Here is an 18414-nt window from a genome sequence, read left to right on the forward strand (position 1 = left end):
AAGGATTGATGCATTCATGTTTTCAACCCAAACGCAAATGTAAATGAGAGGATTTTCACTGAATAATGAGCAAAAATGCCGATCTGCTCCTCACAGCATCTGAGTTATTTGCACTACTGTTATATTTTAGCGCACTTTTAAGATGAATTTGTTTTCCTTTTGGAGCTTGACAGACTTGCTCAATGTGAACTTGTAGTTGCATGTAAAAGTGGAGTCATGATGTCAGCAATTCAACCACATTTGCGATAATACTTACCAAAGCACAGTATCACACTGAGAGAGGAAATGCTGATTAACAGCAAACGGCTTATCATCGAAACACAAACTTCCTGACAGACACATTCATGAGCTCTAGAAACACAAGCAGCATCTGAATACACAGACTAGCAATTATGAGGAGTTTGTACAAATAGAATTTCACACAGAAAAGAGGTTCAATATGGTTCTATTCAGAACTCTAGGGTTCTCGACTCAATTTTAAAGAACTCTTTATGCCAAAAAGCTTCAATGTGGTTCTATACAGAACTCTAGGGTTCTCGACTCAATTTTAAAGAACTCTTTATGCCAAAAAGCTTCAATGTGGTTCTATACAGAACTCTGGGGTTCGACTCAATTTTACAGAACTCTTTATGCCAAAAAGGTTCAATGTGGTTCTATACAGAACTCTAGGGTTCTAGACTCAATTTTAAAGAACATTTTATGCCAAAAAGGTTCAATGTGGTTCTATACAGAACTCTGGGGTTCGACTCAATTTTACAGAACTCTTTATGCCAAAAAGGTTCAATGTGGTTCTATACAGAACTCTAGGGTTCTAGACTCAATTTTAAAGAACTCTTTATGCCAAAAAGCTTCAATGTGGTTCGATACAGAGCTCTAGGGTTCTCGACTCAATTTTAAAGAACCCTTTAAGCCCTTTAAGTTCAACGAGGTTCTACACAAAACTCTAGGGTTCTCGACTCAATTTTAAAGAACTCTTTATGCCAAAAAGGTTGAATTCAATGTGGTTCTATACAGAACTCTAGGGTTCTCGACTCAATTTTAAAAAACTCTTTATGCCAAAAAGCTTCAATGTGGTTCGATACAGAGCTCTAGGGTTCTAGACTCAATTTTAAAGAACTCTTTATGCCAAAAAGGTTCAATGTGGTTCTATATAGAACTCTAGGGTTCTCGACTCAATTTTAAAGAACTCTTTATGCCAAAAAGGTTGAATTCAATGTGGTTCTATACAGAACTCTAGGGTTCTCGACTCAATTTTAAAGAACTCTTTATGCCAAAAAGGTTGAATTCAATGTGGTTCTATACAGAACTCTAGGGTTTTCGACTCAATTTTAAAGAACTCTTTATGCCAAAAAGCTTCAATGTGGTTCGATACAGAGCTCTAGGGTTCTCGACTCAATTTTACAGAACTCTTTATGCCAAAAAGCTTCAATGTGGTTCTATACAGAACTCTAGGGTTCTAGACTCAATTTTAAAGAACTCTTTATGCCAAAAAGGCTCAATGTGGTTCTATATAGAACTCTAGGGTTCTAGAGTTCTATATACATTGAAGCTTTTTGGCATAAAGAGTTCTTTAAAATTGAGTCGAGAACCCTAGAGTTCTGTATAGAACCACATTGAACCTTTTTGGCATAAAATGTTCTTTAAAATTGAGTCTAGAACCCTAAACATTATTTAAAATTGAGTCTAGAACCCTAGAGTTCTGTATAGAACCACATTGAACCTTTTTGGCATAAAGAGTTCTTTAAAATTGAGTCGAGAACCCTAGAGTTCTGTATAGAACCACATTGAAGCTTTTTGGCATAAAGAGTTCTTTAAAATTGAGTCGAGAACCCTAGAGTTCTGTATAGAACCACATTGAACCTTTTTGGCATAAAATGTTCTTTAAAATTGAGTCTAGAACCCTAAACAATATTTATAGAACCAGATTGAATCTTTTTGGCATAAAACGTTATTTAAAATTGAGTCTAGAACCCTAGAGTTCTGTATAGAACCACATTGAACCTTTTTGGCATAAAGAGTTCTTTAAAATTGAGTCGAGAACCCTAGAGTTCTGTATAGAACCACATTGAAGCTTTTTGGCATAAAAAGTTCTTTAAAATTGAGTCTAGAACCATAGAGTTCTGTATAGAACCACATTGAACCTTTTTGGCATAAAGAGTTCTTTAAAATTGAGTCTAGAACCATAGAGTTCTTTATAGAACCACATTGAACCTTTTTGGCATAAAGAGTTCTGTAAAATTGAGTCGAGAACCCTAGAGTTCTGTATAGAACCACATTGAAGCTTTTTGGCATAAAGAGTTCTTTAAAATTGAGTCTAGAACCATAGAGTTCTGTATAGAACCACATTGAACCTTTTTGGCATAAAATGTTCTTTAAAATTGAGTCTAGAACCCTAAACAATATTTATAGAACCAGATTGAATCTTTTTGGCATAAAACGTTATTTAAAATTGAGTCGAGAACCCTAGAGTTCTGTATAGAACCACATTGAAGCTTTTTGGCATAAAGAGTTCTTTAAAATTGAGTCGAGAACCCTAGAGTTCTGTATAGAACCACATTGAACCTTTTTGGCATAAAATGTTCTTTAAAATTGAGCCAAAAAGATTCAATCTGGTTCTATAAATATTGTTTAGGGTTCTAGACTCAATTTTAAAGAACATTTTATGCCAAAAAGGTTCAATGTGGTTCTATACAGAACTCTAGGGTTCTCGACTCAATTTTAAAGAACTCTTTATGCCAAAAAGCTTCAATGTGGTTCTATACAGAACTCTAGGGTTCTCAACTCAATTTTAAAGAACTCACAAATGTTCTGCATAATACTTACTTAATTCATGTTTAAAAGGTTATTAAAAATTGTTCTACTTTCATAATTAAATTAATATTAAAAATTAATTAAAATTAAATCCATAAAATGATGATGGAACCCCTAAAAGTTTCTATATATGAAGTGCCTGATGGAACCATTTTAGATTCTATATAGAACCCTTTTCTTCTGCCTGTTTACACCTGGTCACCTCAGATTTAAATACAGTTACTCACTACATTTCAGGAGGTGGTTTGAGAAGCATTCCAGACAAAACTAACTAGACAAGTGTAAATGCATCTGGTTCTTGAAGCCACACATGTAAATTTTACTCCTTCCAAAATGGTAAAAGAAAAAAATAAACATGCAAGAGTGTTACACAGGCTCTCGGTAGCCAGCCAGATATGACAGTGCTACTGTAACACGCATTCACCACCACAGATATGGCCCACCACAGATCTCTTCAGCAAGTCCCGAAGCAAACTGCCGCAAATAAAACTGAAAGTTGCAGTCGCGTCCTGAAGATCAACACACAATCATCTTCATTAAAAGAAGCGACACTAGGGATGTAACAATATCAAAATCTCACAGTACGATTATATTAGTTCATGTTAGTTAGTTAACAAATGAGACCTTATTGTAAAGTGTTACCACAAAAGATTTTGCGCTCACATCCTAAGAGCACACAAGTAATAAAGCCGCCTCTGACATACAAGTGCCTCTTTTTCATGGCTTATTAATGCTCAAATACACTTAAAAATAACGACAATGCCCATCTAGGGGAGTATTAACGTAAACACATTCGTAAACAGTTCAGGAAGTAACAATATTTTAGATCTGTGTGTGCGTCATGTCTTAAAGTGACATAAATGTCCAAATAAATGTGCCACTCTCTATGTTGTTAATGTTAATCAAAAGACAAAGAGAAAATCACTTAATGCTCGAGCGATTAACCTTTAATTGCTTAATCTATCTTTAAATTTTTACAATGAATATTAACCAATGTTATTTTAAATTTCATTACTTTGTTTCTTTATTCAGTTTAGACCTACCTGAAAAAATAAACCTATTTCATGTGTATTGTTATTCCAAACAACAACAATTTCTGTAAAGATGCATTATGAAAAGAGTTAGCCTAAATAATGACTGTGTACTTCCGTGCATGCAAATATTACCCACAATCCTGTGCTATGTCAGAGGTGTTTGAGACAGTGCTCCCTTGATTTTTTTCACACAATGAGCCTAAAAGTAAATATGTTTTGAAGCGATGAATTCCAACAGATGCAAATGCCCACATGCAAATGAAAGCAGCATGCAACAAGGTTCTATGGCTGGTCAAGTCACAATACTCAAAAAGCATGCAGAGCTTTCAAAAGGAATTACAGACTGGTTTTTCCCATCATGAATGAAGCACACGTTTGCAATATTGGGGTGCAGCAAGCTAGAATTGTGCATTCAGCAGAAGACTGTGAATCTGGGCTTGTTTAAAACCGACACACACACACAACAGAAAGAAGAGCAGGGCCATTAGAGACCGCAAGTCCACACAGTCTGCGGCTCCTTCACAAGCTCTCTGGCATTTCTTAACGTCTTCAGCCGCATTAATTATTTAGGCTGCCCAATTAGCCCTCGCGTGTCCACACACCCTTAAGGAGAAGAAAAATCCCAGACGCTATATTTCAGACATCGAGACGCCAAACCTCAGTGCGATCGCCCATCACAAATGATTTAAAATGATTACGCTAACATAACTTAAATGATAAAACTGACAGGTTGGACTTTAATAAGTGCAACTTCATGAATTATTAATCAGAAGATTAATACATAAGAGATGGCCGAGGTCCTCGGAGGTGCATGTTTATGAGCATTAGGACGTGAAAGACAACATCTCCCAGAGGCCTTCAATCTTTTACAGTCGCCGTAGAGCATCTATTAGCGCGTTCAGGTTCTTGGCAGCATGCAAAACAATTACAGCAAGAATGTAAAGCCAAATACTGCTTTACTTTGCCATCAAACGTAAACGGTCACGGTCATTTTATGGCTTGCTATTCTAAATATCCTCAATGGTTTTGAGGGAAACTTGGTTTGTATGAGATGGAACACGTTTTTGCAGTCATTAAAGGAAAGTTGAACTCAAAAACAGGTGCATTTTTGCATCACAAACCACCCTCTGATACAATTACAAAATACAGACAGCTCAGAAAAAGTGTGCTTGTCCATGCTAAAGTCTCAGGGCTTGACACTTACTTTTTTCTCGATGGAGCATGTGACTTATGTAATTATTTATAAGCTTAATTTAAATTGTATAAACCATATATAAACTTGGCCGATATTAAAAATCGATATCTCTAAAAATTTTAAGCATAATACACAACAAGCCCAAAACACAACGGGACTCTTATTTTGAAATGTCTATGCTTTACTATTGCTGGCTGCTCGTAGCAATTAGATGCCATTTACACTAGGTGAAAGTATCAGTTCTTTGCAATAAGTGTAAATAGTAATTAAATGCTATCTACTTTACATTGGCAGATACTATTTGCACCTCAGTATTTTTGTACATTAACAGGATGTAATAAAATCATAGAGTGTAAATTATTATATTTATTAAAATTATTAAATGGATGCTGCCTTATTGGGAGAATAAAAACCCTCCCTACACCTTCCCCAAACCCTACCCAATAAACACTTTTAATATTATTAAACACTCTTTAGGCAGTTTATTTACACTTTTAAAACATTATTTTCATTTTTATTGAAAATGAATGCCTTTCTGATGTGATATGTGATGGGAAAATGGAGTGCGAGGCTTACTCACTACTGCTGCGCCACTCATTATCACCTTAAATTTTATATTTATACATTTTTAGACTTTATGCACAGGGATGTTTTTATTTGCACACATGCTCCTAAATACATTTTACAGTTTGCACACATCTCTTTTTAGTTGCAAATGCGAGTGAAAAGCTCACACTGTCAAGCCCTGGGTGATGATTTTCAGCCTGATCACTTAAGCTGCCAAATTTACACTACAAAGGTGGCACAGAAGCGCTTCTGAAGTGGCATTTAGGTGCGTTCACACATGCTGTTTAATACTGCTCAGAAGCGGAATTAATAAATGCATTTGCACAGCAATTACAACTGTACACTTTGATACAAGGGACTGAGGAGGGTCAGAGCCAGCATAATTTAGTCTTGCGTTGTGCCTTTACACTGAATTTTGAGCAGGCACAGAGCAGCTTAACTCCGCTGTAGGACGATGCACACATGCAAACTTCACATACTTGGTGTTCGAGGTTTCATGACAATACTAACAGCAAAATCAACAGTAAAAGTAATAAACACTGAATCAGAAATCTAGTAAATTAATCTACATATGACTAGATTTTTTTCTCTACACTCACATTATGCCATAACAACAGCCCACAAGATCAGCGTGCCTATTCTGAGCCTCCAGGGTGTTTGGGGTTCCTGGCGTGCAGGTAATGCGCCCAGCGGGGCGGCTCTTCCTCAGCAGCTGGTGAGCCCTGTGACCTCTGACCCCTGCAGTGGGCACAGCAGGCAGACCTGAGATAATTACCCAGCGAGCAAAGAGACATGCTGGGCAGAAGAGGAGGGAGAAGATGCACAAGTTCTTACTGAGTATCTTTCTTCTCTCTTTCTTTAACTGCCGCCTCACACTTTTACCAGGTTTAAAGATGCTCAAAAAGTTCATCAGTGCTACAGGGAGGAAGTGGCGCACATGCAAAGTTCCCACTGACCTTAGTGCAATTGCCTCCACTGCTGAAACAACATACTACCACAACAAAATGAACAATTCTTCTGACTCTTGCATGTTTTTCAAAACCTCTTCCTCTCGTCTTTGTCTCCCCCTCCCCTCCTTCAACACGAACTTCTTCATAAATAAAACAAAAACCAATAAAGCCCTGAGACTGGCAAGAGCAGCTTCCAAATCCTCAGTACTCAGTCTGCTGCTTTTGACAGTTAACCACCAAAACCTCCTGTCAACCCTCAAGACGAAGGGCATCTCAGGAACCGCACTCCAGTGGTTCAAGTCTTACCTCTCAGGTAGGTCCTTCAGGGTATCTTGGAGAGGTGAGGTGTCTAAGTTGCATGATCTTATTACTGGAGTACCTCAAGGCTCGGTGCTTGGACCTCTTCTGTTCTCCATCTACATGTCATCACTAGGATCTGTCATTCAGGAACATGGTTTTTCCTATCACTGCTATGCTGATGACACTTAAGTCTACTTCTCATTCCAGCCAGATGATCACTGCTCACATCTCAGCCTGCCTGACAGATATTTCTACCTGGATGAAAGACCACCACCTTCAACTCAATGCAAAGACGGAACTACTTGTAGTCTCGGCCAACCCAACAGTTCATCATATCTTCTCCATTCAGCTAGATTCATCAATCATAACTCCTTCCAGGACAGCCAGGAACCTTGGAATTGTGATTGATGATCATTTAAACTTCACAGACTGTATTGCTAGAACTGCTCAGTCCTGCAGATTCGCCTTATACAACATTAGATCAGGCCCTTCTTATCGGATCATGCTAAACAACTCCTCGTCCAAGCTCTGGGTCCATCCAGACTGGACTATTGTAATGCTCTCTGCAACTGATCCCGAATGCTGCATAACTTTTGTTTCAGTTCATGTTTATTTCAAGTAACAAAAATGTTTTTTATGGTTTTTGTTTAACCCTGGAGTTGACAGTGACAGTAGTTAAAATATTGCATGTAAGTTAGTAAGTGATTTTACTAGTCTCACGTTACTACTGCATTACTGTAAATGCAATTCATGCTGGATGATGATTCATATTATTCCATCTCAAAATGTAAAAAACACAGCCAAACATCATCCACAAAAAATTATAATAAAATTTTGTCCAAATTAATTAACACATCATTCATTCAACTGCTAACAACTAACTGATTCCTCAATTTTACAGCAGAATGTTTTTATTGACTCATTAGTATGATAAAAGGCAGCGGCCCGCAGGATTTACTGCGGTGAGAATTACCGTGTGCTTTCCTAATTAAACAGTCGCTCTGACAGCTGATTCATATTCAACACCGGATGATTTCTGTCATGATATACAACACGGCACATCAAAAACTAATAAAGAGAAACAGCTTTGAAACACTTCCTGGATTTCAAACAAACTCTGATGATCCTTAGTCGCTGAACTAAAAATAAACATAAAACGAGTTTAATATGGGCAACAGCTGACGTCCTTAAACGAAAAGGCATTCACTTCAGGAATGGGACAGGTGATGATGATCAATAAGAAAACAATTTGGGCAGCATTTGATTTTAGCCACTGAATTGACTAGACCAAGAGTGTTGAAGACACTAAGACAGTGAACACCTAGCAACCACATAACAACACACTAAAAACAACGAGTAACAGTAATTGTATGGCAACACCCTGGAAAACAGCCAAAAAACCCTAGCAACTGCAGGGCAGCACACAACAAACCACAGTAACTTTATAGCAACACCCTGGCAACTGCCCACACCACCCAAGCAACTGCTTAACAACAAGCCAAAAACAACCAGTGACCACAGTAATCATATAGCAATGCTCTGGAAGCTGGCCAAAAAACCCTAGTAACACTATAACAGCTCAATAAATACAACAAATAACCATAGTAACCAGATAACAATGCCCTGGCAACCACCCACAACACCCTTTGCATAACAGCAGGCTAAAAACAACCAGTACCCATGGTAACCATATAGCTATGCCCTGGCAAACACAACACCCTAGCAACTGCATAACAGAACTCTAAAAACAAACAGTAACCATAGTAACAATATTGCAACACCCTGGCAACCACACACAACACCCTAGCAACTGCATAATAGAACCCATAAAACAAACAGTAACCATAGTAACAATATAGCAACACCCTGGAAACCACACACAACACCCTATCAACTTCATAACAGAACCCTAAAAACAAACAGTAACCATAGTAACAATATAGCAACACCCTGGCAACCACACACAACACCCTAGAAACTGCATAATAGAACCCTAAAAACAAACAGTAACCATAGTATCAATATAGCAACTGCCTGGCAACCAACCACAACACCCTTTGCATAACAGCAGGCTAAAAACAACCAGTACCCATGGTAACCATATAGCTATGTCCTAACACCCTAGCAACTGCATAATAGAACCCTTAAAACAAACATTAACCATAATAACAATATAGCAACACCCTGGCAACCACACACAACACCCTAGCAACTGCATAATAGAACCCTTAAAACAAACAGTAACCATAGTAGCAATATAGCAACACCCTGGAAACAACACACAACACCCTAGCAACTGCATAATAGAACCCTAAAAACAAACAGTAACCATAGTATCAATATGGCAACTCCCTGGCAACCAACCACAAAACCCTTTGCATAACAGCATGCTAAAAACAACAAAGCAATGCCCTGGGAACCAATAACAGCACACTAAAAATAACCAGTAACTGTATAGCAACACCCTGACAACCACACTCAACACCCTAGCAACTCCATAACAGCACCTAAAAAACAAACAGTAACCATAGTAACTATATAGCAATGCCCTGGCAACCAACCAGAACACCCTTTGCATAACAGCATGCTAAAAACAACAAGTAACTGTATAGCAACACCCTGACAACCACACACAACACCATAGCAACTCCATAACAGCACCCTAAAAACAAACAGTAACCATAGTAACTATATAGCAATGCCCTGCCAACCAACCACAACACCCTGTGCATAACAGCATGCTAAAAAACAATCGGTAACTGTATAGCAACACCCTAACAACCTAACAAAACAAACAGTAACCATAGTAACAATATAGCAACGCCCTGGCAAACACCCTTTGCATAACAGCACACTAAAAATAACCAGTAACTGTATAGCAACACCCTGACAACCACATACAACACCCAAGCAACTCCATAACAGCACCCTAAAAACAAACAGTAACCATAGTAACTATATAGCAACGCCCTAGCAACTGCCCCCAGCATGAGGTCAAACATCACTCAGACTTTCATCAGTAGTTCTCTAATGAGATTTTAAAAAACACTAATGGATCAGTGATAGATGACGCGCCTAATTAGAGTCCTCGGCCTCCATGTTCATTTCTCTTCTTCTCTATGAATGATCGCCGGCTTTATCGTCTTATCAATAATGGAGTTTAAGCATGAAGGCAGTAGTGCAGACGAATATCTGTTTTACAGAAGTTTTATACTGCAGCACACTATTTCCACAGCTCTGAAGTGACTGAAATCAATAAGTGTTTGACACTTGCGTTGTGTCTATTATACACCCTTCAGAAGATCAATAACAACAGTGCAACACGCTCAATAAGAGGTTTTGTTAGTAATATACAAGCATCGAGCTCCCTTCTGTTCAGGTGGTGTGCATCACACATGGGAACTTCTCTGTAAAAATCACATTTTTCTGGTTTGGAACATTTTCACACGCCGCTTGACTCATTCTGCACTGTGTGTGGGGAATGACACGGAGCAAACTAACCTGAAACAACATCCAAGTGTCCTGAAATATACTGTAAAATGCTCAATTAAACATTAATGGACAAATATATCCAGAGTTAAACAGAGCTGCACGATTCTGGATAAATTGAGAATCACAATTTTTTTTTTTTTGATCCTCCCATGATTCTGAACAGACAACTAAACAAAATAACATGTAATTTACTAGAGGTTCTGACAAAATGTTAATTGCAGTCTATTTAAAATGTTAATTTATGCGAATCTATGAATGCAAATAATTCAATGACTTACTCATAAAGACTTCACTTGTTTCAGTACTGGATGAATCAGTGTTTTTGAATGAATCTCTTGAATGAACACTTCATTGAAAACAAAATTTTTTAAGTCACTTGTCGCCACCTACTGGTGTAACGATGTAACTGATACAATCATTATTTGAAGCGCCAAGTTACTTTCAAAAGGTGATTTGCTCTATTTTGATCACTACCGTAGACATCAGTGTTTATGTCTGAGCTATAAAAACTTTTATCCAAGTACTTCTGTGATAAGAATATTTTGTAACACAGAAATAACGATACTGTGCGGTTGAAAAGGATATCTCTCTGGATAAGCGGCAGTGCCAATGCAGATTTTAATGTTCCGCTGTCATTTTGTCAAAGGTTTAATAGACATAAGCGAATGGTTGTCATTTAGAAATACGATAAAAATTCGTAAAAAAAAAATTGACGTACATCTGAGAAGCAGATTATCGAAAAAGAAAAACGTAGGGCAGGACTTGGTTCTATGCATCAGTTGCTGATTGAATGTTGAGATGTGGGTGTGGCATTGAAAAGAGTATGCAAATGAATAAAAGTTTGCACGGCAGGGGCGGAGTTTAAGCAGACAAAAAGATTGGAGAAGTCCTGAAGACGCTGACATTTTAATTAAACATGAGATTGAAAAAATAAAAAATTAAACTTATAAACGGATTAAAGCTACAATATGTAGATTTTCGCCACTAGAGGTCGCCTATTCTAAACAAAGGCATAGCTTGATGAGGCAGAGTTTGAGCGCGGAGATGTCGTCATCACCTCACAGCCGGTGGAAAAGAATCAGGACGGGACTCAAGCAGAAATCATGTTCATGGATGTTACTTAGCGCGACACACGCCTCGCAAGCATCAGAACTTTTATTATGCTGCAGTCGTCGTTCCCGCTTCTTCCGGTCAAGTGTATGAAGTAAAACAGCACTGTTTATCATATTAGATACATTTGAGAGTGTTGAAAATGATGTTATAACGTTAATCTGTGCACTCGCTCGGCGGCTGCTGTGAAACGCTTGTTGCACACTGCAGTAAGCTAATGCTGGGTGGCTTGTGTTGATAAAAGGCATGCAATTAATTTTAAAATGTATTGTATGATGGAGAAAATGCTGTATTAGCTACTTAAAATAGTGTTTTTATCTGAGACATGGTAAAAGCATGGTACTCACGTGTTGAGCTTTATAACAATAATTCGTTTTCTGTCTATAAATGTCACCAAACAGTTGTTATATATTAAAGAGTCTTTGGTGTTTCCATGGTTTCTACAAAATAAAACCGGAAACCGAGGGTAACGCGGGTATGACGCCATTGACAGGCGACTACCGTACACGTCCTGTATCCTTGGTTAAAATCGTGATTTTCTCACGATTTACAAATAGTTGCAAGCATTTGGGATATTTTAAGTATTCAACTGAACAAAATATATAACACTGGCCAATAGGGCTGCACGATTAATCGCATGCTATTCTCATGCGCATTTCGTCAGTAAAGCCGGTTCCCTGATTACCGCTAAATCGCCATCACCTGCTTTCAAATGAAGCGGCATTTAATAGACAGAGCCGTAGATCACTGAAAAGCCACGCAATATCGCGTTCATATCGCAGATGAATCGCCTGCGATAATGAACGCGATATTGCGTGGCTTGTCTGTGAACTACGGCTCTGTCTATTAAAAGGCGCTCCGTTTAAAAGCAGGTGATGGCGATTTAGCGGTAATCAGGGAACCGGCTTTACTGACGAAATGCGCGTGAGAATAGCATGCGATTAATCGTGCAGCCCTACTGGCCAAGTGGTTTTTGGATATTTTACTGCAAAAATCTTACATATTGCACCTTTAACTGTACAAAATACACAATATGTCTTTAGAAAACGGATAGGGTGAATTTTCATTTCATGTCAACTTGGACCAGTTAGAAACCAGTTAGCAACTGTATAGCAACATTCAAAAAAAAAAAAAAGCATCCACCTAGCAACAACCTGGCAACCAGCCACCACATCCTAGCACTGTGGCAAAAACTTTTAGTCATGCAAACACTCTCTAATATACTAATTAGCCATTTATATGACTTTATTTAATCGATAGTGCGTTTAGACACAGATTACAGGTGATTGATCAATGGTTGATACTCATAATGGCGATAAATCAATCCTTCTGAGGTTCAAACCAACAAGCGAAACCCTGGAAAGGACAACCTTACAAAAACATATTGTCATGAAACCATAGTGAAGCTTCCAGATTATATTACCATGGTGAAATCCAGGTATCATACATGGTACTTCAGTGAATGCAATAATGCATGTGTTTAAAAAAAAAAAAAAACTAACAATTTTAGTACTTTTTTGTTAACGAAATCATAATAATTATGGCATACTATTATTGTAAATGTCCAAAATATGGTGCATGCTCAAAAAACATGGTAGTACCGTTCTAAATCCATTAAAGCACCATGGTAACTTCTGTCAGTGAAATCAAACAGTATCCGACATGATTTAGACTTATAAGATGGAAACATCACTCACTGTTGTGATCAAGTTGTGGTACTGCGCAGTGTGTGTTCGTGTGTGTATCTGGTGACTCAGGCTTCCGCCACACACACACACACACACACTGACATACACACGACCACGACACCGACCTCTCGGATTCACAGCAGCAGACATGAAATGCATAACCATGAGACGAGTTTACACTGCTGATTTACTCACATCTCAGTGACTGATGCTGCTGAATGTAATCACAGGTGTCTCGCGCTCTTCATCCTCATCCTCATCAAACCCACCGCCGCTTATTCCGCTCTAACCGCGCCTCATTCGAAAGGGAATCTGCTCAATTAAATGCTCAAATACTAAAGCATACCTCCTCAAGTGTAATGAGTGTGCATGAGGTTCCTGCGCGCTCTCGGATGGATCTGTAGCAGCCGAACAGTTTCCAGCCCCGCGGCGGCGCGCTCTGATCCGGGTCCTAGCGCCGAATCTCCGTGGACGCCAACAACAGGTTGCAGCGCGTTCATTGGACATTCGTTTATGAATATTAATCAGATGCTTACGTTTCTTACTGGAACGTCAAAGTAGTGTAATTAATATTCATAAGCTGAGCCATCACATTTGTTGACTGTAAACAATAAATTGCCAAATGCATTACATTTAAAAAAAAAAAACAGCAAACATGACACTGACTTTGGTGATGTTTTCATACTTTGTTCATTTAAGAGACTGTATTAAAGAAACAGGTTCATTACAAGGCCTCCCTGCACTCAGATGCTCTTTGTGCAACAACAACAATGAACTCTTTGTGCAGATCCAGTTAACAAAATCTAATTTGACAACCGTGCCGACCCAAATGAGACCAAAATAAATGCATCACATCGGAAAAGTCCGCCTATCCAATGATTGCATAACTGCTACACTTCACACAGATATTTGGAAAAACTGATTCCAGAAGATACACTTTTAGACTGCAAAATGAGCACTATTAACGTGACATCTCTCCTCACTTTGTCAAACCTGTCATCTAGAACTAGACACGATCTGTGCTCAGATCAATTAAAGAGAAGTGTAAGGTCAAACTCAGACACCCGTTCCGGAACCTGTGCCACCTGTTGTCATGGATACGCCGGTTTCCTGTGTGCACATAGCACAGGGCAGCGTGACCGTTCATTTATTCACTGTGATGTGAAGACGATCTTATCTAGACATAGTGAAGAGCCGCACATCTAAAACGTGTTCACATGGCATCAGTACTCCTGTCTCCATGGGAACCACTAATGTGGAGAGGCAACAGCATTTAATTGTTTATCAAATGCCAATTAGGCTCGATATGGAAGCAATAAAAGTAGAAGGGAAAGGTTGGTGGGTTTGTGTTGAACTTGGCTTGAATATTTGTGACCAATAGAGTAACATAAAGTCTGAGGCCACTAGTACAGATTCATCTATTTTGCTTTGTTGTAATTTAATACTTTCTGTTAATCATCATAAATGAACAGGTTTCAGGTTTAAATTGTCAAAACTGCGTGCTGTTGGCAAGCCGTGGTAAGTGGATTTTTTCTCTCCAAACCAAGATGGCCAACAGCCAGTAAGAAATGCCAAGTTGTTTCAGAAAATCAATAAAAAACAAAACAAAAAAAATGTTGTAGCATCAAGTAACATCTAAGGAGTTATATCATTGTTAAGTATTCCCAAGTATTGATTTTAGATTGGGAGGAAATTCTGATTAATCTTCGGTCCACTAAATTGGACATCTTGGATCACTAGCTATATTTAATCTACAATTCATACTATTACTGTGACTGTTTTTTTTTTTTTTTTTTTTTTTGAAAATCCTTCATTTGCAGTAACCTTTTTGTTTGTAAATAAATGTATTTTTGTTATTAGAATGTAATTTGTGGTTTAAAAAGTAATCTGATTACATAATGCACATTACTTGTAATGTGTTACTTTACTTGTTACATCAAAAACAGTAATCTGATGACATAATGCACGTTATTTGAAATGCGTTACTTTACTCGTTACATAAAAAAGTAATCTGATTATGTAATGCACGTTACCTGTATTGCATTACTTTACTTGTAACATCAAAAACAGTAATCCAGTTACGTAATGCACGTTACTTGTAATGTTACTTGTTACATCAAAAACAGTAATCCGATTACATGATGCACGTTACTTGTTATGTGTTACTTTACTTGTTACATCAAAAAGTAATCTGATTACGTAATGCACGTTACCTGTATTGCATTACTTTACTTGTTACATCAAAAACAGTAATCCAGTTACGTAATGCACGTTACTTGTAATGTTACTTGTTACATCAAAAACAGTAATCTGATTACATGATGCACGTTACTTGTAATGTGTTACTTTACTCGTTACATCAAAAAGTAATCTGATTACATAATGCACGTTACTTGCAATACGTTACTTTACTTGTTACATCAAAAACAGTAATCCAGTTACGTAATGCACGTTACTTGTAATGTTACTTGTTACATCAAAAACAGTAATCAGATTACATGATGCACGTTACTTGTAATGCGTTACTTTACTCGTTACATCAAAAAGTAATCTGATTACATAATGCACGTTACTTGTAATGCATTACTTTACTCGTTACATAAAAAAGTAATCTGATTATGTAATGCACGTTACCTGTATTGCATTACTTTACTTGTAACATCAAAAACAGTAATCCAGTTACGTAATGCACGTTACTTGTAATGTGTTACTTGTTACATCAAAAACAGTAATCCGATTACATGATGCACGTTACTTGTTATGTGTTACTTTACTTGTTACATCAAAAAGTAATCTGATTACGTAATGCACGTTACCTGTATTGCATTACTTTACTTGTTACATCAAAAACAGTAATCCAGTTACGTAATGCACGTTACTTGTAATGTTACTTGTTACATCAAAAACAGTAATCTGATTACATGATGCACGTTACTTGTAATGTGTTACTTTACTCGTTACATCAAAAAGTAATCTGATTACATAATGCACGTTACTTGCAATACGTTACTTTACTTGTTACATCAAAACAGTAATCCAATGTAATGCACATTACTTGTAATGCGTTACTTTACTCGTTACATCAAAAAGTAATCTGATTACATAATGCACGTTACTTGTAATGCATTACTTTACTCGTTACATAAAAAAGTAATCTGATTATGTAATGCACGTTACCTGTATTGCATTACTTTACTTGTAACATCAAAAACAGTAATCCAGTTACGTAATGCACGTTACTTGTAATGTGTTACTTGTTACATCAAAAACAGTAATCCGATTACATGATGCACGTTACTTGTTATGTGTTACTTTACTTGTTACATCAAAAAGTAATCTGATTACGTAATGCACGTTACCTGTATTGCATTACTTTACTTGTTACATCAAAAACAGTAATCCAGTTACGTAATGCACGTTACTTGTAATGTTACTTGTTACATCAAAAACAGTAATCTGATTACATGATGCACGTTACTTGTAATGTGTTACTTTACTCGTTACATCAAAAAGTAATCTGATTACATAATGCACGTTACTTGCAATACGTTACTTTACTCATTACATCAAAACAGTAATCCAATGTAATGCACATTACTTGTAATGCGTTACTTTACTCGTTACATCAAAAACAGTAATCTGATGACATAATGCACGTTATTTGAAATGCGTTACTTTACTCGTTACATAAAAAAGTAATCTGATTATGTAATGCACGTTACCTGTATTGCATTACTTTACTTGTTTCATCAAAAACAGTAATCCAGTTACGTAATGCACGTTACTTGTAATGTTACTTGTTACATCAAAAACAGTAATCTGATTACATGATGCACGTTACTTGTAATGTGTTACTTTACTCGTTACATCAAAAAGTAATCTGATTACATAATGCACGTTATTTGCAATACGTTACTTTACTCGTTACATCAAAACAGTAATCCAATGTAATGCACATTACTTGTAATGCGTTACTTTACTCGTTACATCAAAAAGTAATCTGATTACATAATGCACGTTACTTGTAATGCATTACTTTACTTGTTACATCAAAACAGTAATCCAATGTAATGCACATTACTTGTAATGCGTTACTTTACCTGTTACATCAAAAAAGTAATCTGATTATGTAATTACGTGATGCATGTTACTTGGAATGCATTACTTTACTCGTTACATCAAAAAAGTAATCTTATTACGTAATGCACATTACTTGTAATGCGTTACTCCCAACATTGCTCATTTCAAACGTAAATAGATCAATGTAGATTTCAGTGTGAAGATTTCTCAGAAAGGAGAGCTATGGTAGAAATGTTCAGTTGGGTTTCCACAGAGTTGCACCATCACCAGATCTTGAAATCACATCCTCATTTTCTGATATCAAAGACATGCAACGTTCAACTTGCTGAAGTTCGAACAGGAACAAACTCAATTGCATTTGCAATAATTTAAGCTATTTTATATTTTTTTTAATATATTTTTCACAAAATTTTATGTCATTTTATTGATTGGTTTGTTAAATACACAGTATTACTGTGTTATTACTGTATTATGTTTAATACATCTCTTCAATTAAAACCAAAAACACATACTGTCCACTCAAATGGACACCTGAAAATCTCTTTGAAAAATATATATATTTTAAAAAAAGTTCAGATCTTGTTTTTCATGCCCTAAGAGCAATAAAAACACAGTGAAAAAAACCTCCTGACTGAGGTTCTCAGAATTCACGTCACAGTATTTTCATAATTCATGCATGAAATGGTTAATGATCTAAAGAATCTTCTTCTACTATAAAGAGCCTTTTGTGCAATGGAAGGGTTGCATGGATGTTAAATGTTCCTCATGGAGCCAGTAAAGAACCTTTATTATTAAGAGTGTAAATGTTAGTAAATGCATTAACTACTGTTAATTATTACCAGTGATATCTGTCCATGAGCATTTTCATCAGAATAATCTTATTGCACAGCCAACAAGAAACCAGATTCTCCAAATTGAATTCAGGACAAGTTAATATATAGCCTGTGTCACTGAACCTCCTCTTCCCATCACTTACACTGGAGTTGTGTTCGATTATTCAAGCATGGCAGTATAATGAGCACCATGAAAATCAGCTCATCTGTGTTTGGTTAAACACCTCCAGGTGTGCGGACAGTGGTGAAGTTTTGTTTTGTTGAGTCTTGAATATTTCAGGAGATATAATTGAGCTCATTGCTGTCTATAGGAGAAACAGTTAAGATAGGCTATATGATTATTTTTCTTTCAGA

At 37.0% G+C, this 18414-nt stretch overlaps 1 protein-coding gene across 5 annotated transcripts in view; it reads right to left on the bottom strand.

The window, feature by feature from the left end:
• Positions 1-18414, bottom strand: part of rab27b (RAB27B, member RAS oncogene family) — a 46495-nt gene that overhangs the window by 27915 nt on the left and 166 nt on the right. For 2 of the 5 annotated variants that reach the window (XM_067375886.1, XM_067375887.1), the window contains exon 1: positions 13343-13572. In XM_067375886.1, coding sequence (XP_067231987.1) covers positions 13343-13344 — 2 coding nt within the window. In that variant the 5' untranslated portion in view covers positions 13345-13572. Of the gene's footprint in view, positions 1-13060; positions 13123-13156; positions 13176-13342; positions 13573-18203; positions 18366-18414 lie in introns of those variants that run through there. The other 3 variants (XM_067375888.1, XM_067375889.1, XM_067375884.1) reach the window with 3 other exon arrangements.

Source organism: Chanodichthys erythropterus, chromosome 22 (genome assembly GCF_024489055.1).
Source record: "Chanodichthys erythropterus isolate Z2021 chromosome 22, ASM2448905v1, whole genome shotgun sequence".
Taxonomy (NCBI): domain Eukaryota; kingdom Metazoa; phylum Chordata; class Actinopteri; order Cypriniformes; family Xenocyprididae; genus Chanodichthys; species Chanodichthys erythropterus.